At 34.2% G+C, this 25,903-nt stretch overlaps 1 protein-coding gene across 16 annotated transcripts in view; it reads left to right on the top strand.

Annotated features, from left to right (window-relative positions):
- RapGAP1 (Rap GTPase activating protein 1) overlaps window positions 1–25,903 on the top strand; it is a 349,454-nt gene that overhangs the window by 241,797 nt on the left and 81,754 nt on the right. The window contains exon 1 of one of the 16 annotated variants that reach the window (XM_089739778.1): window positions 12,573–12,894. The exons of the other annotated variants lie outside the window; for them this stretch is intronic. Within the exon in view, the coding sequence (XP_089595904.1) occupies window positions 12,790–12,894 (105 nt within the window). The 5' untranslated portion in view covers window positions 12,573–12,789. Of the gene's footprint in view, window positions 1–12,572; window positions 12,895–25,903 lie in introns of those variants that run through there. 16 annotated transcript variants of the gene reach the window in all.

Consider the following 25,903-nt stretch of genomic DNA (forward strand, 5'->3'; position numbering starts at 1 on the left):
TTTAACACCAGGTAGGCAGTGAGCGCTCCCACCAATTTTTTTTTTGCTTAGATAGGTGGACGAGCTCACAGCCCACCTGGTTGTTGTTGTTGTTGCTGGAGCCCATAGACGTCTACAACGTAAAATGCGCCACCCACCTTGAGATATAAGTTCTAAGGTCTCAAGTATAGTTACAACGGCTGCCCCACCCTTCAAACCGAAACGCATTACTGTTTCACGGCAGAAATAGGCAGGGTGGTGGTACCTACCCGCGCGGACTCACGAGAGGTCCTACCACCAGTAAAAAAATTAAGCAATAAATAAAAAAGACAGATTTATAAGAGGTCAAAAATATAAAGAATAATTTCATGTTCATTTATAAAATGTAACGTCATGTATAAAATTTAATAGTGCCAGAGTTTCTATTTCCTACGTTAGTAATGTACAATAACCGTTTATTAAAGCAATTCCGCATGCTTAAATGCTTCAATTGTTTTAATGTTATACAACGAAAACTGTTGAGTAACTCGAATTAAAATAAAATTAATATCAATGACTTCGACATGCTATCGTGTACGTAGAAAGTGAAACATCAAAATAATATTATTTAATTTGTTACAGATAATTATACAGGGACCTTTTTTTTTTTTTTTTTCCTACCTAAGCTGAGAGCCTTGAGAGGCTATGTCAGCGTAACCCTAACTTTAGTAGGTGAGCTCACGGGGCTCAAACCTGACGATGTTGCTAACACGAACCCTAGCAAGAGCCGTGCTTCGCAGAATCTACCACCGGATCGGAAACGCGACCCACTGAGAAGATCCGGCGAGAAACTCAGTGGGCTGTGTCTGAGAGTTCCAGGGACCGCAAATGTCCCCGTAGCATCTATTAATATGCATGTGTTAACGATAATTATATTTTAGTGATGCTACGTCAGTCTCGGGATTTTCTGGCTGTCGATAGCACGTTAGGTTTATATACTTTAGTTTAGTTAAGTAAGTACTTAAGCTATTTAGTGTGTTTTCGGTAAGCATCTCGGAAAATTATTTTAATAAGTGCTTGTTTTCTTTTCAGGTAATTTTTGCGTCATTCGTCTAAGATGATTTTTGAAAGGTATGTGTAATGCCAGCGATGATTCCATAAAGATCGATTCTGACCGGATTCCCTTTGAAAAATAGTGCCTATAGTTGCAATTCGTATCGGTGTTTACACGTACGGCCTTCTGGTGTAGTGGTAAGTGACATGGTCACTACACAAGGGGGTCGCGGGTTCGAATCCCTCCAAGGGGAGATATTTGTATGATAAATATAAATGTCTTTTCCAGGGTTATGGATGTATATTAAATATATGTATGTGTATAATAAAAATCTTACATTTATTTCCGTTATCTGGTACCTGTAACACAAGTTCTTTACGAACTTATCACGGGACCAGTTAACGTGGCGTGATTGTTAGTAAATATTTATTTATTAATATTTATTGATGGGCGCTAGCACAAAAATAATCTGTTAATTTGTAAATCTCTTAAATTGTACGTACAATAAGAATATGGCCAAATACAAGACAGAACCAAGAAGTCTGTCATAAGAGTGTGCGTTACACCTATAAATAGTATGAATTCGTTTCATTAGCCGGAGGACTCATAATTAGCCCTTCGTCACTGACGCGCTATTACAAAAACTATAGATTAAGCCCATAGACACTAAGACTGTTGCTCTCTATTTTTCCATTTGCAATATACCATACAAAACACAGAACAGTTTCTCTGTATATATAATATATATACACTCTGTATATACAGAGAAACTGTGGATATCCAAAAGCTCCAAAAGATCCGGGATTTGCTCCACCTCGAAACATTAAGTCAAAGAAAATAGTGATTGTTTTATGTTTCACAGAGAAACGTGTGTTTGTATCATTGAAACAGGCAGGATGTTAGTAGCTAGCTCGCTACCCTTGCCGATTCACAATGAACCACTTGTAAATGTGAATAAAACGCAAAATACATTTACCATGAGTCAGATATCTCCAGGATGATTTATGCAAGAATAAAAATCAAAAAGCACAAATAAAAAAAAACAAATTGGCAAATAAGTAATAAACTACAAAAATTTTCACAGCTATAACTAACTATAACTGTACACTTTGATAAGGTTTTTTTTGTTTCTTTAACAAAGTTGAAAAACTCAAGGGAAAATGTCATGAAAAGTAACGATTCCACTTAATTTTACTTAATCGCTTTATCGCTTAATTATTATGCTCAAAATTGAGTTGAAAAAATTTAATAATATTCAAATTAAAAATTAACAAATAAGAAAACAGTTTTTAACCTATGCAAGAACGCGATAGTACGCATAACCACCATCCGGCAACATAGGCACGCGATCTAACGTGATAGTAGAACACGCAATTTTCTTCAGCCACTGCGTTACTTGCCGATGTAGAAATTACACTGTAATTTTCATGGAAAAACTAATAAACAGTTCATAGATATTGCTTTCGCTTAGAACGAATTTTCACTTTCCTTTAAATAACATTTTGTGTATTTACTTAGCGCGTCGTGGCTTGGTCATGGCATCACTATCTAAATAAAGTCGCTTTCTCTGTCCCTATATCCCTATGTATGCTTAAATCTTAAAAACTACGCAACGGATTTTGATACGGTTTTTTAATAGATAGAGTGATTGAAGAGGAAGGTTTCATCATCATCATCATCATCATCATCAACAGCCCACAGTCGTCCACTGCTGGACATAGGCCTCTCCCAATCCACACCACTGAGCCCGGTCTGCGTTATAAAAAAGGTTTAAGGTTATAAGGAAGGTTTATATGTATAATAACGTCCATTAAATAGTGGAGAAATCAATAATAAATTACAGTTTCCGAAGCGAAGCGAGGGCGGGTTGCTAGTTACCAATAAAAATAAAAATAAATTTTATTTGTATTGCCATGTATGTACCTAAGATGATTATCTGCATTTGCATTTTCTTTAGTAACTGCTTATTTAAAAAAAATCTTAATAAAATAAGACATTCGCACGTTAACTTAAGTTAAATCGACTAATGAAATAATATTTGGAAATTAGAATTTTTCTTCTTGTTTCGTTTGTATGAATACAAATTTTAACATACAGAGATATATCTGCAGATAATCGCCAAATAAATATCTGTTTATTTACGTTCGAAAGCTTAATACACAGTTCAGCGTTCTGAATTAGTCTCTTTTGTGTGTTATCCGAAATATATGGGGTTGACTGTCCCCAAACTTGTCCATACAAAACTACATTTACAAACCAAAGTAACTTTCACAACCATTATCCTGATATTCTTGACTGGGTTTCATGCTTTACACGTGTTCAAGAACGACTTCCACAATGAATGAGCTATCGTGAGTCCGCACGCGAATGAAAGCAAAGTATGGTTAATGCTAAAATAAAATTAATATTTCAAGTTCATTTTTCATTGTGGGCGCTAATATTGATGTCATGGCGTTCACCATGAACTTCACAAGCAGTGAACACGTTTACCTATCTACATCAAAAACAAACAATTACGAATGTCAGTAAGTATAGTCTAAAATAATTTGCCAAAGCTCTCAAAAACAACTTCACTTGAATACATCACCAGTTATATTGTAGCAGCCGCGGTGAGTCATATCTCGCATACCACCTTTGAAGCGAAAAAAATTTGTTAGAAACAACGAAGGTCAGCAAAACGCTTAAAAAAATTGTTCTCGAATAGATCAAATTCGATACTTAAATTAGAAAATCTTAAAGCAGACTTTTGTTTATTTCATTTAATTGAAATAATTATAGCGGGCTTGGGATCAATGGCTGCGTTGTAATAGGGTTGTAACGTTGTTCAATTACTAGTTAAAATAAAATACACATTAATATGAATTAACCTTTCACACATAATAACTTCATCAAATTATGTAACGATTGACGTAAAAATATAATTTATTTTTATCTCAATCATATATATAGCCACCGTACTTTTTTTAAGCAGTATGTACTCTTTTCCATACAGGCTTATCATATGATTTATCTTTGCTATCACACCGTTCTTTCGCATATCCTGTTACACTCAGTTACACTCAACTTTACCTCTTTTTTTCCTACCTAATGGTTGGGAACCTTAGCCTAGCGAGAACAGTGCTTCGCTGAGTCTACTACCGGATCGAACTTGCGACCCACTGAGAAGATCCGGCGAAAAATTCAGTCCATTGTTTCTATGGGTCAGCCTATCGAAGTATTTTTAGGATACACCCTCCTCACATTGCCTTCTGTTACCATACAATAGAATACAAGAATAATTTGTTATCTTTAGTATGTTTAAAAATATCACAAGATTACTAGCATACCATCAAACATGCCGACTCTGTCTCGCTCTTAAGTTTATTCTAAAGACCCTAGCCCTTCAAACTTCAAATCCAACCCTTCAACGTAGACGCTTGCTTCATTCCGGCAAAAATAAACATGACCGTGTAAGACCCATGTAAACTCACAATACCTAACACCTATAACGTTTATTATCTTTTTAACAACCCTATAGTATGGTTGCTAGGTGAAGGTCAAACAAGGTTACGTCAGCTTTAATATCATTGTTAGATTTTATGTCTTAGTTTCGGCTTCATTACGGCTATTTGAGTCATTACTCTGTTGAATACGTTCAAACTAGGAAAAATAAAAATGAATTTTCATTTACAATACAATACTGCCTTTTTGGGAATTAATATTACAAAATTTTTACTAAACTGCGGCTTTAGAATTTGGAACTCTCGTTTCGACTTCGGTAAATCGTAATTTATATATATAAAAATCTATATAACATATAAAAATGAATTGCTGTTCGTTAGTCTCGCTAAAACTCGAGAACGGCTGGACCGATATGGCTTATTTTGGTCTTGAATTATTTGTGGAAGTCCAGGGAAGGTTTAAAAGGTAGATAAATATGAAAATTCTCGGAATTAAATAAAGTTTAGGTCTTTTATTTACCGATTGAGGCACTACGAGGTCTGCCGGGTTAGCTAGTTTAAAATAAGAAAACCGATGTTTTGTTCTAATCGAATTTGAGTTTTAAACGTGTATGATGTACTCATCTGTGAATTGTGAAACAAATAGAAAACGCGCGAACAAATCACAGATGTCACAATAACTGGAACGCGGTGATCAATTCAAGGAATCCTTTAAATGCTAAGTGAGTCTTCACGGTTTCAGAATAGAAACTAGCACATTTGTTATTTAGTTTATGATGTAAATGAAAATTGAGAATAATTTAATTGGGAGCATAAGTTCTTATAGAAACAAAAAGTGACCTAAATTTTTTATGTTTATTCCATATTACATTCCGCCGTCGCCGCATCATTCACGTTATTCAATGAATACGCTGGCGTAAAGTAAATTTAAAAGACAATATGCCGAAGTAAATTGAACGCTATCCTTAATTCGAAATCTTTAGAAAACTACAGCTATTGAAAAAAACAAATAACAGGCTCAAATCATTCAAACTACATCACTGGTAAAATTTCTGTTTACGATATTTCAGATAATGTAGCTCCTAAAATAAACCATTAATAACTAAATAATAAAATTGGGAATATTACCGACTGTGCCTCGATTTGCCGACCCTAATAATCGGACCTGTTATAATGTCTGTTATCTATCCGTATGTAACAGCTACTTTAACTGGAAACAGCCCTATGAAATCTAAAATTGGACGACGCATCTTATAAGATAGCAAATAACAATGAATTGGAATTACGAAAACTAAATTAAATTATGTTTGATATTCCGTAAGCGTTATAGAGTGATAAAAAAAAGAGTGCACAGGAGAGTATATAGGTATAATGTCGTTTGGCCTTTTGATAAGTTGTCAAAAATTTAACTCAGGTAGTCGGCTTTGCGGGGTAGCTCTTGCGTGGCTGACGCCGTGCAGTGCCTCGCGCGCCTTTCTCAAGGCGTAGTCTCCCGACAGGAATTGGGAGAAGAGGAGGACCCCTGTCTTCTTCTTCTCCCTGTTCTTCTCTGGAGGCGCCGGAATCCGACATAACCCGGTCTCTTACCCCACTCGACCGGGTATCCGTAAAAGGATTCCCCAGCGTTAAAAAAAAATGCTCGTAATCGAGTTTTAAATTAAATATATTGATGAATGTGAATCTCGTAACACCCGTAACGCGATTTGACCTTTCGATCTCAAAAGATTACTTTAGAACATTACAAAGAAAGTTAGCGCTATTAATTTTTGTTGTATCGAAAATCAAAATATCACATTTCTGTGAGTAATTAACTAAATTTCTTTTTTTAGTAATAAAGTTATTCGGGTTAAAGACGTTGTTTTTTTTAACACACTGAAATGTAGAATGGCGTGCTTCGTACAATAAAGAGGTTAAACTAAAAAAAAAACAACTCTCCTAGATTTGAGATAAGAAAAACGATTCATTGCCCATTAACATTGTTGATGCATATTTCTTCTGAAAAATGTTATAAATTATATTATAGTATATTTTTTAAAAAGTTTAATATTAATTTACTATGTATGATTTAGGTTGGCAGTGATTTACTGTATGTGTTTTGAGCGCGCATCGTTTTTTCAATAAGTTAAATATATTTGTGCGTCTGTATTTAAAGATTTGAAATGAAGCATATTTTCGTTTTCAAAAACTGGAAATCTCTTACAATAGACTGGTCACGGTACGGAGCCTTCTTTCCACTCCTTTGTATCCTTTGAAGAGTCATTGTCTTTTGCGTGAACAAACTTGAAAGGAATCACGAAATTCAAAATTTTAAACGCATTTTCATTGAGTGCTATTAACATTGTTCTAAAAGAGATTACGTCACCATTTGTAGCTATTAAGTAGATAAATCTGTTGGTCTTTGTTCTGTAAAATAAATGTAAACTTTTGCATTTCAAATGACATGTTTTATTATGTCAGGCAGTTTCTAAGTTTAAAGTAAGCTTATCTATCCGCTATTTAATATTTTCTCCCGCTAAGCTATTACTGAAACTATTTGTTCTCGATTGTTACACGTTCCTCAACGGATTCGACTACCATAAATATGTATGAGACACAAGCAAGCTGTGAGATTTGTGTGTATTAACACGACTGACCCTTGTCAGCAAATGGACGTCTCCGAAAAATAGATGGCGCTGTACTCAATTTTCGCTGGCATCAGACTCTAACCTACATAAATCTTATGACCCACAGGACCTGGCTACCGTGATGCTTGCCAAGCTCGAGAAAACCATTAATATTTATAAGAGAGAGGTAAAAGACAGCAGCGTGAAGCTATTTATATGAAGAACTTCATGCGGCGGTCAACTCGACGTATTTCAATTTGAATTGTTAGGAATCTGATGCGCTTAGGATTTTATGCGTCTACGGGCTTAGTGAAAACATTAATGTTTATTGATATCACTAAAGCATCTGGTTTACGGTTCGCGCGTTTTCTTCAGACAATGGTAGAAAGTTAACCTCCCATAACGTCTTCGTTTCATTGTCTCACGATTTGAATAAGGAATTAGAAAGTGTTAAAATCCGAAGAATAAAAACGGTAACTTTGAAATTATTTTATTGAATTTCGTGTATTGTCGCGTAATTAGCATTCGTGACGTCACAAGCAATATTTTTGGTGAGCTCGTATCGACGACCTTGTACGTATTGGTTTCGAACCTATGGTCGTTGCCAATTTTTCTAATTAAAACGTGTCTAGTACTTTGGATGTTTCCACAATAAAATAATGACATTGTGTTATATCTATACATATAAATAAAATTGGAGTGTCTGTTTGTAATATTAAAATAACCGATTTTTGATAAATGCATAATATGTACAAGGTATATACACCAAATATGTATTTAAAAAAAAATTCGTCTGTCTGTCGGTGTGTCTGTCTGTCTGTTTGTTCCGGCTAATCTTTGGAACAGCTGGACCAATTTTGGCGGGACCTTCACTGATAGGTAGCTGATGATATAAGGAGTAACTTACTTTTTTAGACTAACTTCGCCCTGCAGTGTTAACCGCGGGGTTCAGCTAGTTACAAATAAAATACAAATCGTTATGGTTGTCAGGAAAATCATAGGAAAATCGAAATCATATCTATCGGAATCGAAGTCATATCTATCATATGAAATCATATCCAATTAACAAAAATAAACAAATGACGCTGTCTAATATCACGGTAGACTTTAGCCCTGTCCTTAGTTTGAAACTAACAGAATATATACAGATAAAAATGTTCATAACCGGAGTAAGTATGTAATATGTTTGTATTTTTAAATTGGGAAAGCGGCTCACGTGCACTCCTCCCTATATTTCAGGGGAGCATGGACGTAAACATTCAGAGTTATTGAGATGGCAAAGGGTTGAACTTGTGCCAAGTTATAGTCGTGTGCTCACGTGAAATTGAAATAACTGGAACATTGCGTTGAATTTGAAATAACCCAACAAATAAAATAAATAAAGGCGTCATTAAGTTAAGACTTCTCAGAAGTTTGTTGAATGACAAAACGTGACTGTAGTTTGGTATATGACATTTCACTAAAACACTTCAACGCCGTATTCTATTAAGCATAGAATTCAGACGCACTGAATATTATAACTCATTTTCGTAGTAACGCCTTTAATGCATATTATGATCATAAAATTATGTTTGCATAATGCAAAATCATTATGAAATTTAATTCATTTACAGAGTATATTGCTGAAGGAACTACTAGGTACCTGGTATTAAGCAGTGCCCATAGACAATATCGCGTGAATACTGTCACGCACGCAGTCCGCACGGGTAGGTACCACCACTCTGCCTATTTCTGTCGTGAAGCAGTAATGCTGCGTTTCGAATTGAAGGTCAGGGCAGCCAGTGTACTGTAATAACTGCGACCTTAGAACTCATGTCTGAAGGTGTGTGGCGGCATTTACGTTTTTGATGTCTATGGGCTCCACCTACCACCATTTAACATCAGGTGAGCCGTGAGCTCATTCACCCATCCAAGCAGTTAAAAAAAATACCTTTAGACATGAGTACTTAAAGTAATTATTTTTTTGTATTTTACTATTACATTGAAATAAATAAATGAACATAAGAAACAAATTCAGCAAGTGCTGCCAGTTCTTCATAAATGTTTGTAGGATATGAAAATTAACAATCTTTTCAAGTTCCTCGTTATCTTGTCGAAGAAAGCCGCATTAAGTGCAAAAAAGGACTGCACCGCTTTCGCTAAAAGGTTTCTTGCTCGAACTTCTCAATCTGGACAGTGCAAACAAGTTTATCCTTTGAGTATCCACAGTTTTAGTTACCAAACATTGATAATTTTAACTACTCCTATTTTTTTAATTTTTCTTTATTAAATATATGAGCAAATGAGCTAACTCACTACTTTGTTTTTAATGATTACGGAAGCTCACAGAAATCGCAACGTGAATGTGCCTCTTTGAAACATGAAGTCAAAATCTCGATTGGATTGTATGATGTCCCACTCTGCAAAAATGAATGCATATCGTCATGATAGTAGTACATACCGTGGTATGATCTTACAATACGCCCTACGACCATACTTAATATAGATGGGTTGAATTGACGAGCTCGATGTTAAATGGCTAGTGGAATTCAAAGATACAGCAATATGAATGTCGCTCTTCAAGAATAACAGTTTTAACATCCTTCAGACTGAAACGCTTGATTTTTTTATTTTTTTTTTAATAATTTTTTATTTGTTACTTAAATATTTACTGATTAATTTTATTTATTAAATATTTTCAATTATACGCTTGATTGTGTTGCAGCAGAAATCTCTCAGATTGTTGTACCAACACTTACCTTCTTCTTCTTCTATGTTGTTCCCTGACTCCTGAGGATCGCGACCACATGTGACGTTCCTCTGCAATGTTCGGTCATGGGTGGCATGGACCGCATGGTACAGACTACCACCTAGTGCTTCCCTTACTAGATATTACCAATATACCTTCTACCACAATAATACAACATACGACAAAAGTTTTTAGAAACATTGCAATCTGCTAAAAGATTTATTTAACAAGATACATACAACCTGAAAAAAGGTTAGTGACCCCGCAATGTGCATACTGTTGAGTTAAACGAAATTATTGAGACATTCGAATAATTACCGTGCATTTTTAAATTTTACATAAACTTTTCATATCTCTTTAAGTTTTCTGAACACAAAATTTTACTATGAGTAAATAATTCCATGTTTAAAATAATTCAAGATTAAGATTAAAAATTCGAAGCTCAAAATAATTCAAAATTAAGAACACATAAAACATTATTTTGTACATAACGATTTTCACTAACATTCTTGTGCGGTGTTTGTTAAGGAGAGCATCGACCTCGTAATGCAATTACGACAAATCCCATATGAATATGTCCGAATAAAATATTCAGCCTAGTTACCTACTACAACATCGATATATCTCAGGGAACACCTCCGAGACTATCGCCGAAGAAACAATGGTACTCTGCAAATTTGATACTACTGTATAATGCACAATAGATTCAATGTTAATTACTTAGGATGATACGGTTCAAAAAATCCATCCACATTCGTGGACGTGTCCAACAGAGTTAATTAAAATCGCCACTGCATTCAATGTTTTTAGAGATCATTTTTGTTACGCAAAATCCGACTCAGGAAAGAACTCTCTGATGTTCGCTGACCGCTTCAGACGAGACTCGAGCTTTGCGGTATATTACCGCTTGGGCGTATCCCTAGCAGTGCTGATATCATTTTGCGAGTGAAGAGTTAGTGGAGGTAAAAAAAGAAGTGGGAAGAACTACAAAAAAGAACAGGAGCTTTAGTCTTACCGGTGTGATAATATACTGATGCAAAGTTTTTTTTGGTAATCCAACGTCCATCATTGCCAATACTTTAAAATATATTAGGTATCTTTATATTAATACGTGAAGCAAAAACTTTGTACACCTTTTTACGAAAATTGCGCGGACTGAGAAGTATGAAATTTCCCACACTTATAGAGAATATAGAGAAGGAGTGCAGAATGCGAATATTTTTAAAATTGTGCTTATACACACTGTCATGTATTTGATACACACACATACTCGTTTAATTATATACTCTTGGTTTATTGTCAAACTTTTGTTATTGCATAAAGTCCGTGGTCAAATTGAGAATAGGTTAATATTGTTTAACTTTAATATGATTTATCTATAGTGTAGTCTTGGCGAAATCTGTGGTTATAAAAATTTAATAGTCTTTGACAAGAGAACCATAATAATATTTAAACTTATTATTTCTATTAATCATAGTCGAATTTCGACCACTGCGGGACCACTAGTATTACGTAATTGCGCAACTATCACGTTGCCAAACCCGTTAAAACCTACTTGGAAACGCTTCTTCCCTACTCGCCAAATTCCCCAGTAATTGCGCTGTCTGATTATTATTTGTTCCGGTCGATAGTACATAGTCTGGCTGACCATCAGTTCCGCTCGTATGCAGAGATCAAAGAATGGCTTAATTCGTGGAGAGCCTCAAAAGACGAGCACTTTTACCTTCAAGGTATTTCGAACTCTCACAAGATCATGGGAAAAAGTTGTGGCTACTAATGGGCAATACTTTGAATTATTTGTAATGAATTTTAGTGAACGAAATTTGCGAAAAAGAGCGGGAAAAAAACAGCAAGGATTCGGTTGCAGACCTTATACATAAATTTATTTTTGAATGAAATAACTCGTCCACTTTAGCAAGTTTTAATTATAGTGTAAAGCTAAGCTAAAAAGTATTTATAAAAGCTTACTGTCAAAAAATATGTAAAATTATTTAGCCTTTTTTTTTAAATAAAGCAATTTGGCGTTTAAGATAAGGTCATTGGATTTGAAAATAACAATAAATGTCAATGTAATTCATTTGGCAAACCGAAATCTATTTTAGTAGTTTGAAATGGAAAAATAGCTGCATAAATATATGCGAAATCATTTCAAAATATAAAAAAAAACTACTTAATACTAAAAATCGTCACAACGACTGTAGTTTTATAGTCAATTTCCTCCATAAATACCAAACGTAATGTTTTTATTCGCATTCCTAATGGCAAAACATTAAAGCAATTCGATTCTAATGTTTCTAAGATACGAACCATTAGTATATTGTACTATGGCTTCATTCATCTGCTTTTCGTCCGAGAGGAAAAATTTATGCAATATTTTACTTCTTCAGTTGCAAATGTTTGCTTAGTTACCGACCATGTAAATTCAAAACATTAGTTATTGTAATAATTCTTTTGTAGTCACATAATCTCGAATAGCAGATCTATCTAATTCAGCAATTCGAATAAAATAATTCATTTAACACAGATAATTGACTGTTAGTGCAAGATTTTTGTTTAGATGATTGTAAATAGCCAGACGACCCTCGAGCGATCTGATATTATGTGGTTACCGGCGGCTATAGACACCGCGGCAGCACCGGCACACATTTAGAACTAAGACTGAAATAACATTGGAAAACAACATTATGTACGTGTTATAAAATTCATTAAAAATAAAAGTAAGTATATAATAATAATTGATCCCGTTATCACGGCTATTTTCCTGCTAGTCTTTAGCCAGTATCAATGTTCGAGCGTACATACGCACACGAGTTTTTGAAACCATCATTTTTCCTTGTCAGTTTGTGTTGAACGTACGCCTTCCTTCGTGCAATTAGAATTTTTGATTCGGTAATGTCAGTTACAGGTTCGATGGTGTGTTCTTATGAAGTGCATTACAGTTTTTATCTATGTGCAAACCGTGAGTGAAGTTAAGTTTTGATTTTTGTTTTTTTTAAATAGTGAAAAATGTTTTCGAACATAAGAAGATCGTCTCTTAATGCTATCGAGAAATTGAAGCTGAAATCAAAAAGTTCCGGCGATTCACCGTTGAATTCACCTGGCAGTGATACAGTAAGACACCGTGAATATTAAACTTTACAAGATTTGATTTTTCCTAAAAAATATACCCTTAAACAATTCATTTCTACAGTTTTACAGAAGTTTTAATACAAATCCGTTAAATGTCTTTCAACTGAACGTTAAATTATGCATCTTAAAATGAATCAAATATGATATTTCTACGCATCGCAATATACTGGCCTTGAAAAGCACACCAATGTTATCGGTTACTGATTGCGGGAGTGATTTTGTCTGCGATAGATTTGCGTTACGAAATTGGTTTTTATTTTTATTTTCGAATACAAATAATATTGTCAATAAAAACAAATTTTACTACATATTTATTGAAATAAATACTCAAAAAACAATAATTGAAATGTTGAAAGTTAAATATTGAAAGTGAAATTATTATCATAATACCCAGTATCTATGTATGTATGTAACTGGAACATTTCTGGTGGTATGGCGCTTAATCCTGCACGTATAGACGTACTAACATCTAATTGCGAAGCCGTCATACCCTTCGGTTTGAATGGTGGGCCAGCCTACCTATTACAGTCTACAATCATTTTGACTCCATGCCTCAATGCGTATGGCGAAATACACATTTGGATGAGTATCGAATCCGGTGACCACTTAAACAACAGGTGGATCAAATCTTCAATTAATAATAATAAAAAACTACATTTTCGAAGCGAAGCATATATTTCTTCGGTTTTTAAATTTTCATGTACTCACGAATCCGTCATACTGTGAAACAAATACAGTTGGTGGTCGACCCCCGCTTTTACATCAGATGCGACCATTGTATCTGCGCCTTAGTACTTTTTAAACCTGTTAAGAATGCATTGCGTGAACTGCAGAAACCTATCCTACAGACGCAGCAGATGGAGGGAAATCGTACGGGAGAAACTGATGCAGCGGGGGAGTCACGACCCTCAGTAATGAGGAAAACGACGCGAGGAGGAGAATCCTACAGACACAACCCACTGAGTTTTTCGCCGGATCTTTTCACTGGGTCGCGTTTCTGATCCGGTAGTAGATTTTGCGAAGTACTGCTCTTGCTAGGGTCAGTGTTAGCAACACTCCGACTTGCGCCCCGTGACCTCACCTACACGTTAGGGCGAAGCTGAAATAGTCTCTCAAGGCTATCAGCATAGGTAGGAAAAAAATAGAAACCTAGTCATAGTCGCGAGACGAGTGAAACGTTATATAAATATCACTCAATAATTTACTGCTACCGTATTTTTATATGTCCGAAATATCGATTACAATATTAGCTTTATATTGAGAAATGCGATCTCATAATACTCGATTGAATTACATTCTCTGTTTAGTGTATGTACATCTTGGTAGATAATTTAAGGTCTTGTCTAAAACTTATTTTCTAGCACACGCGCATATTTAAATTTAAATTTATATTTCGTTTTGTGAAATGTACACAAAAAAAAACCAAACTGGTATGTTGAATAATTTGCAAAATACATTTGCATACATGCATGTATAAATATAAATTGATCGAATTCATCCATCGTTTGTGATGTGCAATGTGTGTTACAATGTTTCTTTCTTTTAATTGTCATAATAATATCTCCATATAAAGTAGTTATTAATAGTTTTTTTATGTTTATTGTCTGTGGCATATTACGTAAAACGCCCGGTGTGCCTCAAATCGAATAATGAGTCTGTCTGCCGTATTTTAATAGTTTGATGTAATATGTACCTGTCTCATACTGACTTCATTTATAATACCTTATGGAGTACTTACCAAGTACTTACCGGTGGACCGTATTATTCCCACACAGGTAGATATTACCTTTCCATTTATGCCGCGTAACAAATAAACGTCCCGCTCCGAAGGGCAGGATAACCGTTGAATGCAATCGAGACATCGACCGCAATTCTCAAGGTAGGCTCAATTCATATTGTAAAATCTATGTCATCGTCCATCTATCTAACAGACGCGGTGACTGTATAAGACAAAAAAACATCCTACTGAATAAAGTAGTCGAAACTAGCAACGGTAATTCTAGCTGTGTAGAAATTACTTACACGATCGATAAATACCGCGACTCTAATGTCGAGTTCATCGGCACAGCACGCCCGATGTATTACAAGGCCGTGTAGCCTTCGCGCTTACCGCGATAAAGGGTGTCGGTCTAATCCTTTCGTGTGCACGTCTATTGGTACTGTCAACACTTCGATGACGTCATAGAGTAAGAGTTTAAAAGCTGTTCACCTTGCGTGAACTTCGTGAGTCGAGCGCTCGGTCATTTTTGACCCAATTCAAAAAACAAAGAATGATGAGTTTATCATTTTCGCGTGTGTGTTTTCTTTTTGATTTGCCTAATGAGTCCTAGGCACGTTCTGTGGAACATACATACAAACATACAGCCTGTGTGTCTATCAGTGATTGTTTGAAAATTTCTTGTGGATTTTACGAAAGACAATTCTGTACAACAAACACTAACGAACACAACTCGACTAATAAATATATCAACTGAATCGACTAAGCCGCTCTCTAGTGATGTTCAATCGCATTGGGAATTAATCCAAAACTCCTGCCTAGCTAAAACTAAGAGCTTACCGCTCCTCCGATTTTGAACTGGAACCTGTGAGCACTTTTTTATTTTTTTATTTCCCTTGTAGACAGACGAGCATACGACCCACCTGGTGGTGAGTGGTTACCGTTGCCCATGGACATCAGCAATATCAGGGGCAGAGCCAAGTCTGCAACATAAAAGCCGCTACCCATCTTCAGAATTGAAATTGAAGTCTCAGTGACCTTCATATTAGTTTGCCCTTCAAAGGCATATTTACTCCACGGCAGATATAGGCAGGATAGCAATAGAGTAACAAAACAAATACCCGTCATTTCAGCCGGCAGATTAAGAAAATCTTATCTAAAGACCCAAACTGACTGATGACGTGTGAAAATAATTAATATCACTTCAACAATATAAAGGTATCTTAAGTAATTATTATACGAAGTTGTCGATGCTTGAATTGTTTCGAACAAATTGAAGCATAATTTAGTTAAAAACAAACGAATATTTTCCTGTACATTAATTAAATTTGTTAATAAACCACAATTCTGTTCTGTTTTAATCGTAATTCATCCATAATTATGTTTATGACGAAATATTAACGTGGATTAATTATGTACACGCTAAAAGGTTGTTTTTTCTTAGATGGGCAAACGATTTCAGCTCAATCTATTTGCAATGTCAAATTGTTTTCAGTAAATGACTGTAAAACCCTAGAAATTATTTTATGCAGTGTTTTTGATATTAAAAAAGTAACTAGAATATAATAATATGTTATTAAAATTTATTTTACTATACACTTTGCAGTGGATCCAGTTTTTGGGGTACCTAGTTTTTGAGTGAGACATGAATGGGTCTCATTGGTATTGAAATAACGGATACTCTACCCTTAAATCGGGATACCTGATAGCTTCTAGACCGAAGTAAGTGAGACGGTACCTATCCAGTTGAGCACGGAAAACGCGGGGTAAATTTTTTAAATATCACATGTAGAAAATAAAGTATTCTATCACTCTATGGCCAACGTCTAATTCAATAGGGTACCAAATATTCATATAACTTAATTACTAGTGGTAGGGCTAGGGATATTGTGGGCTCGCTCGGTTAGATACCACCGTCCTGTATAGTTCTGCCACGAAGTTATCATAATTTTTGGCTTGAACGATTGGACGACTGTTATACGATACTCACGTAGATTGAAGTCGGAATTTTCGTCTATAATGATTCTGTGGGCTTCGCGACCACTAAGACAAGTTGGGCGGTAAGAAAATTCTGCTACCTTCAGGAATTAAAATAAACACGTTACCTATTGATATGAAAGTTATCGTCCATAGGTTTTCTTTTAAGCATTAAAAAACTCTACCATATGCTCTAAGTTTGCGTTTTGTTGCCATGACAGTTGTTGGCGCGCAGGTGTCAGTGTCAGCTGTCATTTTATTATATAGCAGTTGCTATTTTTTGTAACTCGTCAGTAAACAATATTTTGGGATGGCTATTTTTTTATGTTCTGTAGAAATAAAATGTTTTACGTGTTTGTTCAATGCGGCTATATGAATTAAAGAGAATTATTAAATACTGATTAACACTAATCATACCAACACTTACTGGTACCTATTTCTACCATAGCAGGTAGATAACTGGTATACAACAAGCATTACTCAAAATAAACAAAACCAAACAAAAAATAAGTATAATAACTGTAGATTAATTGGTAACAAAAGGCATGAAGTCAAATGTGCAAAAAAGCATTAAGATGATACGTGCATTTTCAATGCAAATGTTCAAAATGGGCTATTTGACCAGTTACGGTATGTGTAGTGTTAATAGAAAGAAATTAGCTCTAATAATAAAATACTGGAGTTGTTTTTTTTGCTTACCTAACTATCAGTAGTCTCCAAGGGCTATTCTGGCGTCGCTGTGGGTGGTAAGACAGCTTATAGGGCTCAACCTAAGAGAAGTTGTTAACCCTAGCCCCAACGAGAGCAATGCTTCCTTAAATCTACCACTGAATCGGAATGTTATCGGAACGTTAGTTATTTTTTTTATTTTTTTCCTTCCTATGCTGATAGCCTTAAGAGCCTATTTCAGCTTTGCCCTGACGTGTGTAAGTGAGCTCACGGTGCTCAAACCGGAGTGTTTTTTTTTTTATGTTTGAAGGATTACTGGTGGCCCGGAGGCCTTTCCAGTTTCACCAGGACAGGTGGGCGAGCAAAGGCTCAGCCAGGAGGGGTGGGATTTGCTAACAGCTACCCGAGCGCCTCCGAAGGAGACCTAACAGCTCAAGAGTAGCTGCTTCGCGAATGAATCTACTACCGGATCGGAATCGCGACCCGCTGAAAAGATCCGGCGAGAAACACAGTGGAACCTTAGTGGGTTGTGTCTGTGGGTTATATATACATATGTATGTTTTTTCTCTCGTATTGCGCAAAAAATATCCGTAAAACCACTTTCTGGTTTGAATAGAATACGAAATATATTTTTATCGTGACTGTACGTTTGTGCGAATCCCAAGAGAACCACACGTCACTGTATTGCCAAGGTCGGTAAATATTTACCACGTGTACAGTGTACGCAGTTTGTTACGAATATGAAAGAAATATGTGTATGCGATCTGTTGGGAACTGAATTTCCCAAGGAAGACTTTCTCAAGCATCACTTTCCGTCTATATAAATTACTAATGTACATATTTCATATCTGTAATATTTACATTTTACTTATTGAAGGTATTTAATATGTTTTTATATATTATGTTTTGTAAATTGTAATATTAATTTTCGAAGCAACGTTTGAACACTTAAAAAATTTAATAAACTATTTATGGTTGGTTTTCTGGAAGAAATCTTAAATCTGAGTTAAACTCTATTAAAACTGCTTCGTTCTATCTTGAACTGTAATTTCAAACACTATAAAGAAACAATGTAACATAAATAAACTATATAGGTACGAGTGTCTAGGTATAGGTACTTCTTAACATGTTACTAATTAATTTAAATGTGTCCCCAATATTATTAGACATCCGAAACAAAAGTTTGTTGTTTTGTATTTTAAAATCGTAAATTTAATTTCAAGCAAATTGAGTTGTTATTTTGCTTAATAAAAAGCTTAGACGTATTCAAGCCATAGACGTATTCAGGTTATCGTAATTCAAACATGTGTGGGTGATGAATTGTAATGTCTGAAATTACGTATATTTGCATTGAATAGTAAATACGTAGGCTTCGAACTTGTAATGGTAAGAGTATTATCAGAAATAGAACTATACATATAACTATTATTTGATAGTGAATAAAATTTTTGAACCATATATTTTAATAAATTTAATAGGTAGTTTTTAGGATATACCTTCACGATAATTTAACTTATTTTAATATAATTAATGAAGTGTTCTAATATAAATCTAATTTACTTTTTAGTAAATAAAAAAAAAAAAATGTACTAAATTTAATTCAATATTAGCTTTTAAATCCGACTTCACTTGCTTGAATAGTACTTTTCTGAGTGAAAGGTAATTTTTCACGTCCGTAAATGTGCAAATATGTAAATAGCACAGTGATAGGTTGAGTACAAAAAAGGTTAAAAAGTAACAAACAAAAAAAAAATCTCGTTTTGGCAAAAGTATAATAATAATTGAAATAGTCTTATAAAAAATAAACAAATAAAAACATTCGTTAAATGGTAAACACTCGTCAGTCGCCCATAAATGTTTCTATATAGGCAGAACACGCAGGACGGTAACATCTGAGTTCAGTTTAACCACACACCCTATCATCGGAACTAGTCATTTAGGGTCCTCCCCCTTAGTAAACATACTGATAATATTACGGCTTCGATAAGGTCTTCAGGCCAGGTGTCGTTTGAGTTTTATAGTCTACTTTACCTACCTATCTATCTATATATCTATATATATAAAAATGAATTGCTGTTCGTTAGTCTCGCTAAAAAACTCCAGAACGGCTGGACCGATTTGGCTAATTTTGGTCTTGAATTATTTTTGGAAGTCCAGAGAAGATTTAAAAGGTAGATAAATATGAAAGTGCTCGGAACTAAATAAAAATAGCTATTTTGTTTTTCCTTTGATGTGGAGGACACATCGGACGGATTCCTTTTGTTTGTTTTAAGTTTATTTTATACAAAAGCTTAGGTCTTTTATTTATCGATTGGGTCAACTAGTTCTTTAATATTATATTCAATTATTTAATATCTCATTCAAATACAATCTTTAAATCGAGAGCCTTGTGTACGGTTTTTCAGTAGCAGTACTTTCTTAAGTCTATTCGAGACGTGTGTATCGGATAGTATCGAACATGTCCGTCGAATTTACTCCGTAAAAATGTCTGTATTTTAACCGGGAGGAGGATTATGGTATACTATTTGAATCTCGCAGCCTAATTCGGACTATATCTATATATAAAAATGAATTGCTGTTCGTTAGTCTCTCTAAAACTCCAGAACGGCTAGACCGATTTGGCTAATTTTGGTCTTGAATTATTTTTGGAAGTCCAGAGAAGATTTAAAAGGTAGATAAATATGAAAGTGCTCGGAACTAAATAAAAATAGCTATTTTGTTTTTCCTTTGATGTGGGGGACACATCGGACGGATTCCTTTTGTTTGTTTTAAGTTTATTTTATACAAAAGCTTAGGTCTTTTATTTATCGATTGGGTCAACTAGTTCTTTAATATTATATTCAATTATTTAATATCTCATTCAAATACAATCTTTAAATCGAGAGCCTTGTGTACGGTTTTTCAGTAGCAGTACTTTCTTAAGTCTATTCGAGACGTGTGTATCGGATAGTATCGAACATGTCCGTCGAATTTACTCCGTAAAAATGTCTGTATTTTAACCGGGAGGAGGATTATGGTATACTATTTGAATCTCGCAGCCTAATTCGGACTATATCTATATATAAAAATGAATTGCTGTTCGTTAGTCTCTCTAAAACTCCAGAACGGCTAGACCGATTTGGCTAATTTTGGTCTTGAATTATTTTTGGAAGTCCAGAGAAGGTTTAAAAGGATTTAGATAAATATGAAAATGCTCGGATTTAAATAAAAATAACAATTTTGTTTTTCCTTTGATGTATCCCCTGTCGGACGGATTCCTTTTGTTTGTTTTAAGTTTATTTTATACAAAAGCTTAGGTCTTTTATTTATCGATTGGGTCAACTAGTTCTTTAATATTATATTCAATTATTTAATATCTTATTCAAATATAATCTTTAAATCTAGAGCCTTGTGTACGGTTTTTCAGTAGCAGTACTTTCTTAAGTCTATTCGAGACGTGTGTATCGGATAGTATCGAACATGTCCGTCGAATTTACTCCGTAAAAATGTCTGTATTTTAACCGGGAGGAGGATTATGGTATACTATTTGAATCTCGTAGCCTTACTCGGGCTATATTTGAAATAAATTATTGACGGACTAGTAAGGGAACATACTTATTTATTTATTTATTTTGGTAATATGGTATATGTTTTCATTATTCATTTAGCTGCTCTCATATTTCCGCCGAATTAAACCGTATACCATTCTAAAGTATGGTTTTTCTTTCGTGTAGTCTTTGTAGCGAAGTCGCTAGTTTTTGCATGATCCCAGAACCGCAAGAAATGTAAAAATGAGAATTAGATTAAAATTTGATGTACAACCCTCTAAACATCCTATCTTAATATTTTATAGACATATGATACACAAACATTCTTGTTGAAGTTTTGTGTTTATAGTAGTGATGAATCGTAAATTCTTTAATCGATAACTTAAATCGAGAATGAATGAAAATCGAGTGTTCTTTGATCTGGAATGTTCTTTGTAGATATAAGACAGTATTTTGGTAGGCGCGAGTGCGTGATTGGTTAAAATATGCCCGGTGTAGGTGTGTACTTTTCTCATCCTTTGATCTTATTACAAACATGCTTCGTACCATTTTCTTTTGCCACATAAAACTAGCTTATTTACATGTATGGCTTAAAATGAGAAAAATCGCGCGCTTATGTGTTGAAGTGGGATTTCATAAAACTACTTATAAACGAAAATGTAAGACACACCAATAAGTTTATAATAAATTACACCACTAGTTTTACTATCATGAACGTAATCAGTAATCAAGCGAAAATAACAAGCAGGTGTTTGAAAAATTTTCACAAAATGCATTTTCAAATTAAACACGACCGTATTCAATGTCATTTTACATTCAAACGTGAATAGAACGTCCGTCGAAGAATGAATGAACTGAAATGTAAAGCGTATCTCGACTTGAATGTTGAATATTTTATTTTTCTACGTAGTCGTCATATTGCATTACGAGTAGATAAGATTAAAGCTGCAAATAGGACACATTTTATTATTTATGAAAAGCGAACTGGAAACCTCGTTTCAAACTTTTACAATAGCGTAATATGTAAGTGGTTAACCCTAATTATGCCGCGTAGCAAATCGTCCATTTTAGTTGAAGCCTAGGATAGCTTATATTCTAATAGCTAATCGGGACCTTTGCTTCGAGGCGGTTCGAGCTTTACCAAGTTGTCTGCCCAAAAACGGTCAGTTTAATATTTAATCAACTATAAAAAGAAACATCATAGTGATTTACGTAAAACAGTACGGAAATACGTAATTTTCAAAATCATAAAATGAACTCGCTACTTTGATGAAGATAAATAAATGTAATTAAAAGATTGATATGATGATAAAATGATAGATGAAAAGATAAAAGATAAATGAAAATATGTTAATTGTAAAGTATACGAATAACATAGATATTCTGTTTCTTGAGAGGCCACTATCCTCAATTGTATTTTATCTAATGTAAAACCGCGTATTGTTTTTCCATCATGTTAGCATAATATTTAAAATAGTATACATACATAATTGAGTCAGTATTTATTTTGCCACTTCGATCTGAAGGCCGACTTTTACGTATGCTAGCCCGTTAAGATTGACACAATAGCCATCACACCCACAATACAATTTGAACTTTAACGCTATTTTACAAGAACAATTTTCCTGCAAAAACTTAGTATTGAACGCCAATCTAAATGTTTCAGTGAAATTTTGATTTGCCATAATTTATTAGCCACATAAGCATAGAATTTGAGTTAAAATGACTATTTTATAACATACCTTAGTGTACTCGAATAAGCCACATTAACAGGCTTACTTAAGTTTCTTAGGAAAACAAGATTTTTTTTTTTAAATTCGAAACCTAGAACTGATCTATTTCCATGAACATTAGCCTTGCAGAATAACTCAATTGATTCTTTTATTATATTACATTTCTTTGTCGTTATGTCCTCAATGTCTGAAATGCAATAAGCGTTTGGCGAACATAACACTGCAAATTTATCGTCACCAACTGTAAATTCATCTTCCAATCTATCAACGAAGTCCAACACTATCTGCGTAAAGGCTATATTTGGTATGAACATTATCTGTGAGGGTGAAACGGATGGTCGCTAATCAGAGTCGGCGATATAAAATCACATGCATGTAATTCACGGTAGGTACGGCACAAGTCTTTCATTATGTGCGAACGAGAGCGATTTACACGATGTCAATGAACTAATCAGTGCGGCTGTATCAGTCGCTTTGAGTGATTTGAACGATGCATTTTTAATTTAACTCCGAATCAAGTGAGTGAAAAACAATTGTCTGCGCAATGTTTTTTTTTAATATTATTTAATGCATAGATATGTATGTAGGTTAACGAGCCACATTGTAAACCTTATGTTAAGGGATTACTGGAGGTCGATCAGACCACAATAGGTTCGATCGACTAAATACCAATTTTTTGTTGTGGTTCGATTCGACTAAATACCAATTATTATTTTTATTTATTTATTTGTTAGGTAGGTGGAGCTCACAGCCCACCTGGTGTTAAGTAGTTACCGGAGCCCATAAACATCTACAACGTAAATGCGCCACTCACATTGAGATATAAGTTCTAAGGTAAACCTATCCGCGAGGACTCACAAAAGGTCCTATCACCAGTAATTACGCAAATTATAATTTTGCGAGCTTGATTTTTTTACCCGATGTTATTTCTTCACCGTGAAGTCAATCGTCAACATTGGCTAAGTACATATTTCATTAGAAAAATTGGTACATTTGGCCTGCGGGATTCGAACACCGTTGCATCGGTAGATACGAATGCACCGGACGTCTTATCCTTTAGGCCACGGCGACTAAGTATTAAGTTCGTTTGGTTAATTTGCAATTTTGCTATGTAAAAAAAGTGAGGAATCTAAAATAAAAAATGTCTTTTGTTCCGTCGTAATTGGATAATCCATAAATTTACCCGATGAGATATAACAAAATACAACAAATACATACATATAAATAAGTATAAAGTACAATTCTTCAACAATAAAAAATAATTCTTAATTAAGTTTGTTTGATTCTAAATTCTATGTTCAACATTCCATCTATAACTAAACAAGTATATAATAATAAAATATATAATAATAAAATTTATTTTTCGCTCTATATACATACATTAAAACCTTGATTACAATTTATTTTATAATTTATTTTATACAAGCGTTTGTAGACACTAATCGTCGCAATAGCTGTCTGTATGTATCAGTTGCAGTTTTATTTAAATCCATTTTTTGTCTTTTATTTAAATCGCCATACACATAAAAAACCATCTCAAACTTAACACCGATATTAAATCGCAGGCATACATATGACAATGATAAGGCGTAATGGGGAAACTGAGATTAGAAACTAAGATTTTATTATAACTACGAACATCTAAATGAGTCAAGAATGACTCACAAGGGTAACCTTTCTATAGAATCAAGTTACGGGGGGTTTTAACGCAAATTATTTGTCTTTGCGGCTTCAAATGTCAGCTGTGTTCATAGCGGAGTCAATTGCACTAATAAATAATACACATTTTATTGCATTTCACAAATTTGGCAAATTAATATTTTTTTCGTCTTAAACAATAATTTGAGTCTAATTAAAAACCTCGTCAAAAGTTAGCGTTTGCGATTTTGTGGTATGAAAGTTAAACCCAATTATAACTGACAGGGGTCTCGTAATATTTTTCAAGTCCTCATATCAATTTCAAAATCGTTAGGGGCTTTTAATGGGATAACGTATAGGATTTAATAAGAAACAAGGAAAATAACGTTTTATATCGAATTAAGATTTTTATTTGTAATCAAATAGTTCAAAGATGGAAATAACTCAGGTCAGATTATTCTGTGTAATTGTGACTCATAGGCTTTTATATGTCCGACCCAACACCACTTCACTGGTCATGATCACTGATTCTTATATCTAGTCGATAAAGTCTAAATTGTCGAATCAGAAGGCATTACGATACTATCTGTCAGACACGTAATTGTCTTGAAGGATAATATAATCAATACCCGATGGTGAAATATCTCTCGACAATGCTAGTTGCATTTGTCGATGCAATAGTTAGTACGTGCAGAATATAAATTTAACGATTAGAAAAGAATTTTTTTGTTCACTCTTTATTCTTTAGTTAGTTTAATTATAATGAAATTCAGTATATTGTAATTTTGTACAAAAATAACATATTTTATTATTGTCTATCATGAGTCGGGAGGTGGATATGGTAAAAATACTATTTTTGGGCGCCATTTTTGTCATATGACTTACATAAGTAAAGTCTAATACATAACAAGTAGATAAATGAAAATCGTTTAAATCAAATCAAATCAAAAAAATGTTATTCAACATAAATGAAAGTACATACTTGTTAAACGTCAAAAGATCTACCGCCAATTCACAACTAGCCTCCGTCCTGAGAAGAATTGGCAAGAAACTCAGCGGGAATGCTTTTTTTTTTTAAATATTAGATTAAAAAAAAATATTAGATTTTTTTTTAAATATTCATTTTTACAATGAGTATTATAACGTAACAATTATTGCAATATTGAAATGCCCGGAGCGAGCAACTCATTCCCACTTTGTGCAATCTTCTAGATAATCATTGACTTTCAGATCAGTGATCACAAGATCAGTGAGATTCAGCTAATTCTAATTATGTAATGTTATCTTTTTATAAGCGAAACCATTGTGGAACAACACACCTTTGACATCGACACTTTCCATTCGAACAAACTATCATATTAAAATTCTAAAACTGTTTGCCTGCATCAACGTTCGACTTTATATTTCTGGTCACGTAAACTTTGTAATACAGAAGTTACCATAAAAATTGTCGCAATTAATTTACTTTACGAAAAGTGGCTGAACTCTTTATGTTATGATTTGCAAAATTTAATATGTATAACCTTCTAATTTTGACGACTACAAATACTCGTACATCCATGGAAAGTGAGACATTTTGGTGTCGTATGGGTTCAGAAAAACGGTAATCATGAAACGGACCATGAAAATGGTGAACGAAAAAAAAACTATGAAACTAAACGGATAAAATAAACTTTGTAAATTGGGTCACGGGCACACCAAAACAACTCATCATCTTGTTTCTTTAAAAT

Source organism: Bombyx mandarina, chromosome 03 (genome assembly GCF_030267445.1).
Source record: "Bombyx mandarina strain Sakado chromosome 03, ASM3026744v2".
Taxonomy (NCBI): Eukaryota; Metazoa; Arthropoda; class Insecta; order Lepidoptera; family Bombycidae; genus Bombyx; species Bombyx mandarina.